The sequence below is a fragment of the Haliotis rufescens genome, unplaced genomic scaffold (assembly GCF_023055435.1).
Source record: "Haliotis rufescens isolate VD_foot unplaced genomic scaffold, xgHalRufe1.0.p SCAF_27, whole genome shotgun sequence".
In the NCBI taxonomy this organism is placed as follows: Eukaryota; Metazoa; Mollusca; class Gastropoda; order Lepetellida; family Haliotidae; genus Haliotis; species Haliotis rufescens.
The window spans coordinates 1603302-1616928 of NW_025963968.1; the positions used below are offsets into that span (position 1 = coordinate 1603302).

At 40.5% G+C, this 13627-nt stretch overlaps 1 protein-coding gene across 1 annotated transcript in view; it reads left to right on the forward strand.

Annotated features, from left to right (window-relative positions):
- Positions 1 to 13627, forward strand: part of LOC124113430 (beta-hexosaminidase subunit beta-like) — a 53080-nt gene that overhangs the window by 4472 nt on the left and 34981 nt on the right. The window contains exons 2-5 of the mRNA XM_046473778.2: positions 4991 to 5103; positions 9677 to 9787; positions 10409 to 10510; positions 11780 to 11885. Of these exons, the coding sequence (XP_046329734.2) occupies positions 4991 to 5103; positions 9677 to 9787; positions 10409 to 10510; positions 11780 to 11885 (432 nt within the window). The remainder of the gene's footprint in view (positions 1 to 4990; positions 5104 to 9676; positions 9788 to 10408; positions 10511 to 11779; positions 11886 to 13627) is intronic.

Below are 13627 nucleotides of genomic sequence, written 5' to 3' on the forward strand. Positions count from 1 at the left end.
TTATCAAAAGAACAGTCTAATATACTGAAAATCAGTGTCTAACTGTGACGTAGCTAAGGCATTTTATAAGTTTGGGCAACTTTGGAGATATAAATTTCAAAACAATTTGCAAGGGCATGAGGCCTAGCCAAGCAGGATCAGTAGCCATATCTATACTTGTAGACCTCTGCGGCTTGAAACCTTCTCTACAAATTAAAATAGTTGGATTTGGCCGAAATAGGTTTGAATTGTTACCTTGTTTCTTTTTGTCGCTGTGTGTACATCTGTGTGTGTACTACACTTCTTAATGTTATGACAGGACAGACCAACTGTCAACAACATCTGACCATGGCCATGACGTCTCATAGACTAGGGTTAGATTAGCTTCCCTTCGCCACTGTAAAAGAAACAGATTTTAGTTGGAACTATATTGGCTACTGTCACTGTCCGACTGACACATCACTTACCCTGTGACGTAATAAATATTAATGCGCACATTCCAGGAAAACTCGCAATGTTTCGGTACTGTTTGTGAGAGAGGGAAAGCGATTTTGAAGCATGGAATTAAAGAATGACATTATATGATAAAGAGGTTATCACGCTTGGGTGTTTGGGGATGGTAAATATCCTGTATTAGGAATAAACACTATTTATTTAGCTCGCCAAGGCTCGCTAAATACAATGCCAAACACACTCGCGTGATAACGTCTATTTGTCAATCTCGTATGACCATCTAGGATATCAAATATCTGTTGACTAGAAACTGTGAAAACTTTCATTAATGTTTAATCACGACAGGTTAATTCTTACAAGTTACAGAGAATAAAGCCAAGCAACAAGACACTGAACAGTTGATGTTTGGCTAAAGAATGTCATATTGCACTAAACACATAGGAGCTCTTGTCCAGTAATGAGTGACTTTGTATTAGCACTGCCTTGACCAGTATTTTACTCTTATAATGCAGCAAGTCAGCTTAATATGCAAGTGACAGCCTCCATGGTTTAGTGGTAGGGCGTCCGCCTGGTGAGCGGAAGGTCCGGGGTTCGATCCCCGGCAGCATCATAACAAAAGACGTTAAAAGATGGTACTTGTTGTTACCCTGTCGAGCGCTCGGAATTAAGAGGCTAAAACGAGATCTGGTTGGCTCGGAGTCAGTATACTGTGTCTGAGTTGGGTTTTCATGTTAAACTGTGACATGGTATCTTAGTGGACTAGCACTATAAATCGGCATCAGTCCGGACTAGTACATGCAGCCATACACACAGTCACACACACATGCATGCACGTCGCTAAGTGCAGTAACCTTGGATGCAATTTCGGCTGACCTGCCCTTCTTTGCGACTCGAGTGTGAGTAGGGTACACATACATATCTGGAGTTTTAGCATTGATGAAATTCCGGTTTTTGTATTGATAAGATTTCTATTTTTGTATACTGATATGATTTGAATTTTGATTTTTAGAAATTGATATAATTTCTTTGGCTGCTCTGTTCATATACTTTCAAGCAGCTGACCATCCTTCAGAAATAGAGTTAGTTTGGCCATCGCTTATGCACTTCTTCGCTTTAAGAGATCTACGACAGATAGCGGATCTAACTGAGGTTTTAGCCCTGGGCTGGGGCATGGTCTTGACATTCCAGTAACAAGTGCAGCAATGGACTTGGGTTGATTGCAAGATGGGCATACCTTGTCATAGTGCTTCCTGTGACTGAGTCTGAATCTGAGGCAACTCTCAACTTTCCTTTCAATTGAGTTTGAGTACAGCTTTTTGTGGATTTGTGATGTTTGCTTATGTAGCTTGACCCCTTCCGTATGCTCAAGTTTGGAATGCTGGCCATTCCTACGTTATCTCGTCCTGGGTAGAATAATTTTCATTTTGTATGACTTCCTTGTGGTGTTACCCTGCATTGTTTAGAGGTGATACATAATTTGAATGATGCTCACATTGCTACAGGCTTACATATCAACTGTACAAAATGGGAAAACAATAAAAGTCAATGGAAAGAAGTTTTTTCGCTGTATTTAAGTATGTTATTAAAGTTGGCTAAATCAAGATGTGCTAACATATCCAATGGTGTTGAGAATGAAGAGCTGCAGACAAAAATAACTGCAAAAAGGACCATTTCCAGCCTTTCAGTCGTCACATCTCGCTTTGGACAGTTATGTCCCTTCCCCGTTCCAGGATCCGCTGATCATGGGTTCTAATCTACAATTTTCTTTTGTTCAGTCAGCATACCAAAACTTTGCTTCTAATTAAACATTTACGACCGGCCTCATTTAGGGATATCTTCTCACACCACACTGCCATTCCGTGATATATCTCAAGTACAGTTCAATTCAGGGTCGTACTAACCACTAGCATTCCCTCAGATGTCTTCACCAGGTATTGCAAGGTCAAGGTCACCTTCCCATGGTGACTTTGAGCTTGCACTGAAAGAACTAGTTCTATTGATTTCTTTTCTAACTTGCAACAATGGGTTTAATTTTGTAATGGTTAAACTATGAATGTAGCCATTTTGCACCTTTATAGATTATTTGCTGTTGACACAATCAGGGCTCTTTTAACTCAGGAAATGTGAATTTTTAACGATAATGAAAATTTGTCTTGGAAATGATCAGACATGTTTGTACAACTAACAGCAAACCTTGTTCTGTCAAGTTGCAAGGTTTTCACTTCTGATTTGATCAGTTGAAAGGGTATGTGATAAATGAGTGAAACAGGTCGATTCTAGAAAGTTCAAGACACTTCAAGTCCAGGCTCAAATATATTTTACGTGGCGCCAAGTGTGGCATTAAACAACAAACAAACAAACAAACAGTCCTTGTTTGAGGCAGGCGTTTATTCTTTTAAAGGAATGGATCAAAAGGATAATGTTTATGATTCTTTTCAGCCATGTGGTGTTAAGCTAACAGCCACAATGTACACAAACTTGACACTATAGCCAAGTCAGTCAGCCATGTCGGTCATATTCCCCTGTGGCGTTAAGCTAACACAGCCATGATGTACACACATTTGACACTATAGCCAAGTCAGTCAGCCATGTCGGCCATATTCCCCTGTGACGTTAAGCTAACAGCCACGATGAACACACACATGACACTATAGCCAAGTCAGTCAGCCATGTCGGCCTTGTTCCCCTGTGGCGTTAAGCTAACAGCCATGATGTACACACACACGTGACACTATAGCCAAGTCAGTCAGCTAAGGGTGAAACGATACACCGATATTCCGATGCATCGCGATACTTGACCCACGATACGATATACGATAAACGTGGGCCCATTTATCGATACGCCACGATACGGAAAGCAAATCTCAAGTACAGCGTTTCCTCGCTATTGTGCCTTACAATAAACCGCTAACTTGGTTATAGCGCGCGGTAACGCATGGCTCCCAAAAACGTACTTACATTTTTAATAAGCTCAGGTTTTTACACCGACAGATCTCATTAAACATTATCAGCTGATCCCTGCAAGCACATAACAATGGAAATACAAGTCAGCAAGTCGAACTGAAGTACGCAATTAAATACCATCTTGTTATTAAAACGTGTTCATTATATATCTGGACTTGTGTTTGTAATATATTTTATTAATTTTACTCAAAATTTCATTTAATATTGTTTTCATTAAGTTAGGTGAAATCGTTGTGAAGAGATACAGCAACCACGGTCAGATTACCGCTTTTGACGCATTGAAATGAACTTTAGTTGCTAGAGAATGGATACATATATTAAAAATGCCATACTTTGACTCGTCAAAAGTCATATTTGTGGCAATTTGGCTAATATATGTCAACATAACGTTTTCGCAATCGAAATACATGTAGCACGGGAAGTCCCCAGGGTGACTGGTCAAATTGTTCCATACGTAAAAATATCCTGCAACCCCAATCACCAGTACCAAAATGCTACACTTGTGGTTCTTATAATTTTATATATATATAGTAAAAGCTGCAACTAAGGTAACACGATATTGGAATATATTATTCCTGATAAAACAAAAAATATAGATATAATTTCTTCGACCATTGCATCAAAATTCTTTGACGTTGTATCACTGGTGGAGCACATTAATTATTTTCTGGTGTTTGGACTTTGGATTGTTTTTTAGGAAAGTTAGAGAAAGTTCCACTTTGAAGCTGAACAACTTCAGTAGTCTTGTTATTATAAAATAATTTTGACTGTTCCAAAATCATGAAAGGTTCAATCTTGACATGCTTTAAGTCTTGTTTTTTTATCACTGCGTATCGAGATACGTATCGTATCGTGAGAAATATGTCGAGATGCCTATCGTATCGTGACCTTCCTGTATCGTTGCAGCCCTACAGTCAGCCATGTCGACCTTGTTCCCCTGTGGTGTTAAGCTAACAGCCACGATGAACACACACATGACACTATAGCCAAGTCAATCAGCCATTTGTCACTAATCCCATTATCAACGTACTAGTTTCAAAATACTGTAAATCGGGAAAGTTTTTCACCATGCAATTATTCCGAGTGGGTAACAAACAGGCTTCAACAGCGTCTGGAAAGTTTCGCGACACCCTCTTGATGAGATTACCAAACAACAAATCTACTTTTGTACATTTTTTTATTTTTTATGAGTAGGAAGCAGTGCAATGAATATTTTAAGAAAAGAAATGTCAGAATTAATGGATAAGCGTCTTGAGGGCTACCACATGGTTACCACATTCCTAGTGAGTGAGTGAGGGAGGGATTTGGCTAATTCATTGTTGCAGCATGAATCAGAAGAAAAAAAGAGAAATATGTAACATGCATCATAAGCAAGATAATGTTTTATAATAATCAGTGACCTCCATACCCCTGCCCGTGGTTTCTTAAAGGTGGTAAACATTTAAGAGTTGCCTCCCTTTGGGCGTTCATCCCATTTCAAGAGGACATCCTGTGATATAACTGAAATATTATCTAAAGCGGATTCAAACCAACTCCCTCACTCACTTATGTTACATGATGAACCAGTCACTGTAAGGAGATGTATTTATTGCAGATAGCATCACGATCAAAGACAGCAGGAAGCGCATCGTTGCCAACGAGGTGTGGGGAGCTCTACGTGGCCTCGAGACTTTTAGCCAGCTTGTCTGGAAAGGTACAGATGCTAAAGTGAGTCTGTGCATCGTAATTTTCCAAAATCTTTTCATTTGAAATCAGCATGTAGTGCACACAGTGCACAGGTCACAAATCAGGCAAAGTTCAGCTGCACGAGTCGTTGGATGGGTGACCGTGTTCAGCAGCTTGGTTCCTGAGAGTTTCTAGGGCTTCGGTCCTGCCCCACACTGTAGAACATGCAGTACATGTGGTGTCTCCTGGGGCAGGTGACCTCGTTCGAAATGTACCTCTGTTCACCCAGCTGTGAATGGGTACCCGGTAGGATGAGATGGTAATATGATAGTTAAGCTTCTGATGTTTCATGGGCATCTTTGGTTGTATACTGCCAAGGTAGCTGAGAATGAAAATCAGGTGTACAGCAGAGGAAGCCATGCAGAAGTTGTGGACCCTTCGGCTTCGCACTTAAGGTGATGATGACACTACTGGTGATGTGGAACTCGGTACCATTGGCGTCATGCGTTCCAGATATCTATCGTCTTCACTGGGGTACTACCTTCAGTCACATGGGGAGACTCTTAACGTATGAGCAGACGTGGTATCATACGTTTGCTATTGAATTGCCCAAGATCTCTAACTATCCGACTCTGCCTCGAGATATTTGTAAGAATGCTAGTCTTCTAAGAAATCATACATCCTGTGATGAGAATATGAGGGCTGTATTGAATTTTACTTATCGCGTACATCACAACACTTTCAAAGACATGTTAGAAGGGGTTGCTTTGATCAGAAATATTATTCGTCAAGGTCAAATTGTTGGTTCTCAGACTTGCTCCAAGAGAGTATTACTACCTTTTATTGGTGAATTCTCACATAATTTATTTGGAACCGCACATGACAGCGACGTGAACATAATACGACAACATATCAATATCTTATCAAATAGAATGAGAGCGGAAGAAGCAGCTTTTAATGTGTCACAGGATTACATGGGTTCGTACATGTCTAAGGCCAATGACAGAATGGATGGTTTGAAGCAAGGCTAATTGCAAATCATAATGAATTGACTGAACTAATAAAGGTAGAGAGAGAATGGTAAGATACGATGGTTTCAGGCCATGTATGCACATTGGATACAACTGGTTGCAAAGGAGTTACATTTTGCTACTATGGTTGAAAGGAAGACTGATCGGTTGAGCACGGGATTATATAAGTTATTACAAAATGTATTATCACCCGAGTTGATACCTTTCCGACACTTAAGGCGGACTCTATCAAAAATAAGGAGAGCATTGAAATGTCACAGTTTTAGAAATTTAAGTGATCTCAGACATACTAGTGTCCTCTTGTATAAATGTTGATTGTTTTACTGTATTCAAGATGTTACTTTTACTACATGTTTAATGCTTTTGTGCTTACCTATATGCATTTATTTATAATATATATGAAGGAGTACACCTACCATATGAGAAAAACATATGTTAAATTTCATGGGAGAAAAGCTATCCGTTATATGTTACCAGGATGTTGTAAATGGTGCATTGTATTGCACCTCCGGAGTTGATAGATTGCACGTGCGATCACTGCCCAATGAGACATTTGACAATATTCTATGTAGGTGCATGTCCAGTGACTTTACGATAAGTTGATGTTGTTTAGATATTGAAAAAAACAAAAACTATTGTGATTGTTGAGTCAGGTGAGATGTTGTTTGTTTACTGTGTATAGATGCTGAAGCTAAATTTCAACATTTACTTGAGAAATTATAAGAACAAACTGTTGTAATCTTCAGTTAAAGAGGACTTCATGGAGTGTAATGCATGAATTTAAAGTAATTTCCTATTTGATTTACAAATGACTGAATTTGGGACAATTAACTCTTTTGGACATCAGAGTCAACGTTTTCGCTGTCATACATGTAGGAATGAGCAACCTCAATCTATAAGATGATGGAGAGAATCATTTCTAAATAAACTTCCACATGTAATAGGACATTTTTGATCATTTGATATGGAGAACTTTTCTCATTGGATCGAGACCATAAGAGTCAGAGTAAGTTGAATATGTTCTAGAACATACGGACATGGAACATGTTGATGATACAGAATAGTAAGACTATATATTGGATACGTAGAACTCTGAAACTGATCATCAGTTGGTTATTGGTGTTGTGATACTATTGTGATTTTTGCCTGAAGGAAAATGCTCATATGTCTTTACATATAAGATCGAAATGTTAAGAAATGTTTTTATTACCAATCTGCATCTACTGAAAAAGCGTACAAAGAAGAATTGTTTGATTATGCCTTTATAAGTCTTGGCATGTTATCATTCTCAGATAGGTACAACCCAAGACAGATCCTATCTGAGACATTACTTTGTAAAATTTTATTGTATTAATTTATCTGGTCCTCAGATGCATACATACACATGTTATTACATATTGATATTGTACTATTGTATTTACATCTTATATTTTATTATCATTGGTCAATCGCATGGGACATGCTCTACAACGGGAAGGGCATGTATAACCATGGTATTTTGGAAAAAGGTTTTTTTAATATTTACTTAAAATGTAGTTTACTAAATTGAGCTTTTGGGTAAAATATGGATGCATATGAGAGAAGTGACCGTACAGGGTGAGGGCATAACCCCCAGGGCATATGATTATCGATTTTGCTTCTCTTAAGTGATAGAGATAACTTTTCATTAATCTGAGGAAATTAGTAGAATACGGTCTTGTAGTATAAGGGTCAGAAGGGAAATGAATCGATGGGACAAAAGTTGGTAAGTCCGGATGTGATCAAATATTTCTATGTCTAAATAACAAGCTTCATTTGAATCACAATCTTTTCGGCGCCTTCCAATCTGGCAGAGTATTGGGTTTACATCTAGGGTTGTTTAGAGTTGAGGGTATGTTCGGTTGACCAATGATTTGACCATTAATTTAGGAAATTAGTTGAGTGTTTGGTTAGAAGAACTTGATGGGAAGACTGATTGAAATGGGAATTGGGGGTTCATAGAGAAGTGAGCGTTAAGACTTATTTCTCAGGATGTCAAATATGATTTCGGTGGGAGGAGTTAAAATTATCATCGATAGTATTTTGTTAGTTGTCCGAGAGTGGTGCGGGGAGTCGGGAGCAGACAGCTGAACAGAAAGGTTCACTGTGGTTTTGGGATCCCGAGTCAGAAAAGAAGTAGAGTTAACGTTCATCAGAAAAACCATCAGGCTCTTCAACCATCATCTAGGTATGTGTTGTATTTATATCAGGCAACAACAAGAACTAATCTGAGGACCATGTGTACATATTTATGATTAATTCTATCATAAATAAAAAGAGGCTGGAGCAAACCATCTGACTTGTGATTTTCAAGAGAGCTACATCATCCCTAGAACCAAGGAGCAGTGGATAAGTAGAAGTGACCATAGGTAGAAGGGTAAAGTACCCGGAACCTAAGGTTACAGTACACTGATCCATTGACCTGGATAGTTATGTTGGCGCTTTGTGCATGCAGCTTGTATATTTAGTTTAGTGCATTATAAGTAATCGGTAACTAAATATCGATCAGTTATCGATAAATAAAGGAGAAGTATCTTTATCACCCAAAACTGTCTCCCACAGAAGATATCCTTGGGTGAGATCAAGCATATTTACACTGTAGATATCACTGCAATGAAATTACATCACAATGCTTTGCAGACCATTTTGACGTCATTGGTTACCATGACGTCACAATCAAATGACGTCACTAATGGCTCTGCTACTGAAGCTGTTAGCAGTACTTTTTACATTTAAGACACTGCTTATTACTGTCTACAAACTGAACAAGTTGGAAGAATGATGTTGGATAATAAATAAAATCTCACCCTTGTGTCTTTTGATATCAAATATATCAACACTCGTTGATAAAAGTGGAATAACTCATCGGCAAGCCTCGGAGTGTTCCACTTTTATCAACGAGTGTTGATATATTTGATATTGAGATTCTCTATTTGAGCAAATACGCAAAAACAATTCCTGAAGAAATCAACATATTTCACTGCACTGGTGAATGGTGGCACATTTATTCAGAGATTACTTTGTGGGCATTTGAGATATAATAAAAAAAGTTATGTTATTTTCTATCTTCAGCAATTAACATTATTGACAATAACATTTCTGTTTGGGTAAATCTAAACTTTATTTCATCAAAATAGTTTATGTAAGGTATTATCGATGACACAATTTTCATATCGATAATCGTTAATATTACTTCCCATTGAGACCCGTGAAGATCCGGGGTGGAATAGGTCTTCAGCAACCCATGCTTGCCATAAAAGGCAACAATGCTTGTCGTAAGAGACGACTAACGATCTCGGGTGGTCGGGCTCACTGACTTGGTTGATGCATGTCATCAATCCCAATTGTGAATATCAATCACTGGATTGTCTGGTCCAGACTAGATTATTTACAGACTGCCATCATATAGCTGAAAAATTGCTGAGTGTGGAGTTAAACAAACAAACAAACTTTCCATTTATGATAATTCCGATTATCGATCTTTTTTGACAGTCCTAATAATCTGTAATGAAATTATCAATATCGTTGTTGTTGTTTTATAATCTCTGTCATTGTTGTTATTTCAGCTGTATGTGATGGAGACTATAGCTATAGACAAGCCTCGGTTTCCTCACCGAGGTGTCCTAATTGATACAGCACGGCACTTCATCTTCAAGGACGTCATCTACGACATTCTGGTAAGTGATGACTCCCCCTGCTGTCGTTGAGACACTGAAGTAGAAGTATTAGCAGCAGCAGTAGTAGAAGCAGTAGCAGTAGCAGTAGTAGTAGCAGTAGTAGTAGCAGCAGTAGTAGTAGTTGTAGCAGTAGTAGTAGTAGAAATAGTAGGTGTAGCAGTAGTAGTAGAAGTTGTAGCAGTATTAGTAGTAACAGTAGTAGTAGTAGTAGAAGTAGTAGTTGTAGCAGTAGTAGTAGTTGTAGCAGTAGTAGTAGTAGAAGTAGTAGTAGCAGCAGTAGTAGTAGTTGTAGCAGTAGTAGTAGTAGTAGAAATAGTAGGTGTAGCAGTAGTAGTAGAAGTTGTAGCAGTATTAGTAGTAACAGTAGTAGTAGTAGTAGAAGTAGTAGTTGTAGCAGTAGTAGTAGAAGTACTAGCAGCAGAAGTTGTAGTAGTAGTAGTAGTAGTAGTAGCAGTAGTAGTAGTAGTAGCAGCAGTAGTAGTAGTAGCAGCAGCAGTAGTAGCAGCAGTAGTAGAAGGATAAGCAGTAGTAGAAGTAATCTTAGTAGTAGTAGTAGTAGTAGTATGGGTCTTAGTACTTAAGAGTAGTCTTTTTGTCCTGCTCATGTTTTGTGTGTTGCAGCGTGGCATGGAGCAGAACAAGCTGAATGTGTTTCACTGGCACATGACTGACGACCAGTCGTTCCCCTTCCAGAGTGAGGCCTTCCCCGAGATGAGCGCCAAGGTCAGCCCCCCACCCTGTACCATCAGCCCCCACCCTGTACCATCAGCCCCCACCCTGTACCATCAGCCCCCCACCCTTGTACCATCAGCCCCCCACCCTGTACCATCAGCCCCCCACCCTGTACCATCAGCCCCAACCCTTGTACCATCAGCCCCCCACCCTGTACCATCAGCCCCCCACCCTGTACCATCAGCACCAACCCTGTACCATCAGACCCCCACCCTGTACCATCAGACCCCCACCCTGTACCATCAGCCCCCCACCCTGTACCATCAGCCCCCACCCTGTACCATCAGCCCCCCACCCTGTACCATCAGCCCCCACCCTGTACCATCAGCCCCCCACCCTGTACCATCAGCCCCCCACCTTGTACCATCAGCCCCCCACCCTGTACCATCAGCCCCCCAACCTTGTACCATCAGAGCTCCAGATAAGCTGCCTATCTGCGTAAAATACGCATCAGTAATGCAGAAATACACTGTAAAATAAAATCCAAGTGTATCAAATATGCAACGAACATTACAGATACGCTACAAAAATATAACTTGTGCGTATCATCAAAATATTGTGAAGTAACCCTGCGTATTCGATTAGCAAATCAGCAACTTATTTTGAAATTATAAACGGGCATTCCGTCAACCTTGCCAAACTCCACGATGACAGTTACATCATGATCATTTGCCATCACACTTTCTTGTGGAAGTATCGTGGTATTTTTGAGTCCTATAAAGCTCTCGAACCCACACAACACCAGTTTGCAGGGACTAGATGAATAGTGTTTTTAAATATTTAACTTAAATACCACCATGTGTAAAAACTAGTGGGTAACAGAAATTTGAATACCCAGATAGAATTACTGATACCCAATGATTATAAAATGCATGGGTAAAATACCCACAACACCAAAAGCTGATCTGGAGGTCTGACCATGCAGGTGAGAAGACATCAGATGGGCTTCAACGTCACTTGATGTCTTCCATGTGGAGCGCGTGTGGACACGATGTGGTCATTGCTGTGGTATTTTCCCCCGATACAGTTAATCTTGTTATTTTTGTCTCAATAATCTAAAAATATCGTTTCAGGCGACGTTATTTTGTTGCTCCAATACTATGATCTTATTGCAAACTTGGGATAACTCGCCATGTATTGATCATGAAGGATTTTGAGTTGACAAGATTTGATGTTAAATCTGTGAGGAACAGTGTGTATGTTTCCGAGCTATGAATATCTAGCTTTTTAAGTACGACTCTGTGATCTGTTCGCCACTAGGGGGCGTACCACTCTTCCTACGTCTACACACACGAAGATATCGTGGACATTGTTGAGTTTGCAAGACTTCGAGGCATCCGGATTGTTCCTGAGTTTGACGTACCAGGTAAGCAGGACTGACTCAGTTTCAAAGTGGTTCAAGTATTTCAGTTTTCTCGCAGCATGTCAGCTTATGTGCAAGTTAGCCAGAAATGATGCAGGTTGTTTACCATTTTGGTGCAAACCACAAGTTATGTTGCTGACAACCCTGGAACCAGAATCAGCGTGACCCGGGATTCGAACCCAGGATATGAGGTTTCTAGCTTGGCTTCAGTTGGGGGTGCAGCTCTGCACAGCTACCCAGGCCCCATGTTAACAACTCAACAATCAAGCAGGGGCAATGGTGGCCAGGTGGTCTAGAGTTATGCCCCTTAGCCACACCAGGATCCTATTTTTGTGGTTTGTCATCGTCAGATTCGCCATTATCCTTTGTCTGTAAGCACTGTATCCACGAGGAATCTCTCTCTTTTCCTCTTTTTGTTGTGTAAGGCCCCACTCAGCGATATTCCAGCTATATAATGGCGGTCTGTAAATAATCAAGTCTGGACAAGACAATCCAGTGACTGACATCATGAGCATCAATCTACGAAATCAGGATACGATGACATGCATGAACCAATTCAGTGAGCCTGACCACCCAATCCCGTTAGTCACCTGTTGTGACAAACATGGGTTGCAGAAGACCGATCCTAGCCCGGATGTTCCCAGCTACCTGGCTTGTACAGAATGACACGCTGTGATATCACTGAAATGCTGTTCAATGCAGGGTTGAACCCAACTCACTCACTCACTCATTACTTCAGTTACATCACAGCATAATTTATGATAGATGAAGGAAGAAATTACTTATCTGGAGATGGAGATGATCCTGGCATTATGATCTAGAGTTAGTGAGTGAGTGAGTGAGTGAGTATGGTTTTACCCCCCTTTTAGCAATATTCCAGCAATATCACGGCGGGGAACACCAGAAATGGGCTTCACACGTTGTATCCATGTCGGGAATCGAACCCGGGTCTTCGGCATGACGAGCGAACGCTTTAACCACTAGGCTACCCGACCCCCCCAATTTTGAAGTATAAAAAGTTCTTTGATAGTGTTTGAATACATGTCCTGAGTATGACCTATTTTGGAATGTAGCAGAGGTGAGGTGAGGTGAAATTGGGTTTAACGTCGCGTCCAAGATTATTGCACTTATATAGCGACGTGCATGCACGTGTATGTGTGTGTGTGTGGCTGCTTGTACTAGTCCGGACTGATGCCGATTTATAGTGCTAGCTCACTGAGATACCATGCCGCAGTTTAACATGAATACCCCACTTAGACACAGTATACTGACTCCGAGCCGACCAGTCCTTGTTTTAGCCCCTTAATGCCGAGCGCCAGACAGGGTAACAACAAGTACAATCTTTTAACGTCTTTTTGTATGACGCGGCCCGGGATCGAACCCTGGACCTTCCGCTCTCCGGGCGGACGCTCTACCACAAGACCACGGAGGCGGTCCGGAATGTAGCAGATGCAAGAGAGACGTCCTAGACCAATTCCTAGTCAAACAGACCCTTGTACTCTTAAAACAGATGTCCATGTGCAGTGGCTAATCATCTTCCCGAGGCAAGAGAGTTGCCGAACTAGGCTGGCATTATGGAGTTACATTTTGGCTGGACTAACGAGTCTATGCATAGTCCAATCAAAATCGCGCAACGAAATCAAAATCCGGTTCGTAAACTGTCATGCAGATTTCGGTCAATTGTCAGATTTGCACAGCATGTGTACCACTCGTTGTCAACAGATATTTTCCAAATGTTTTCATGT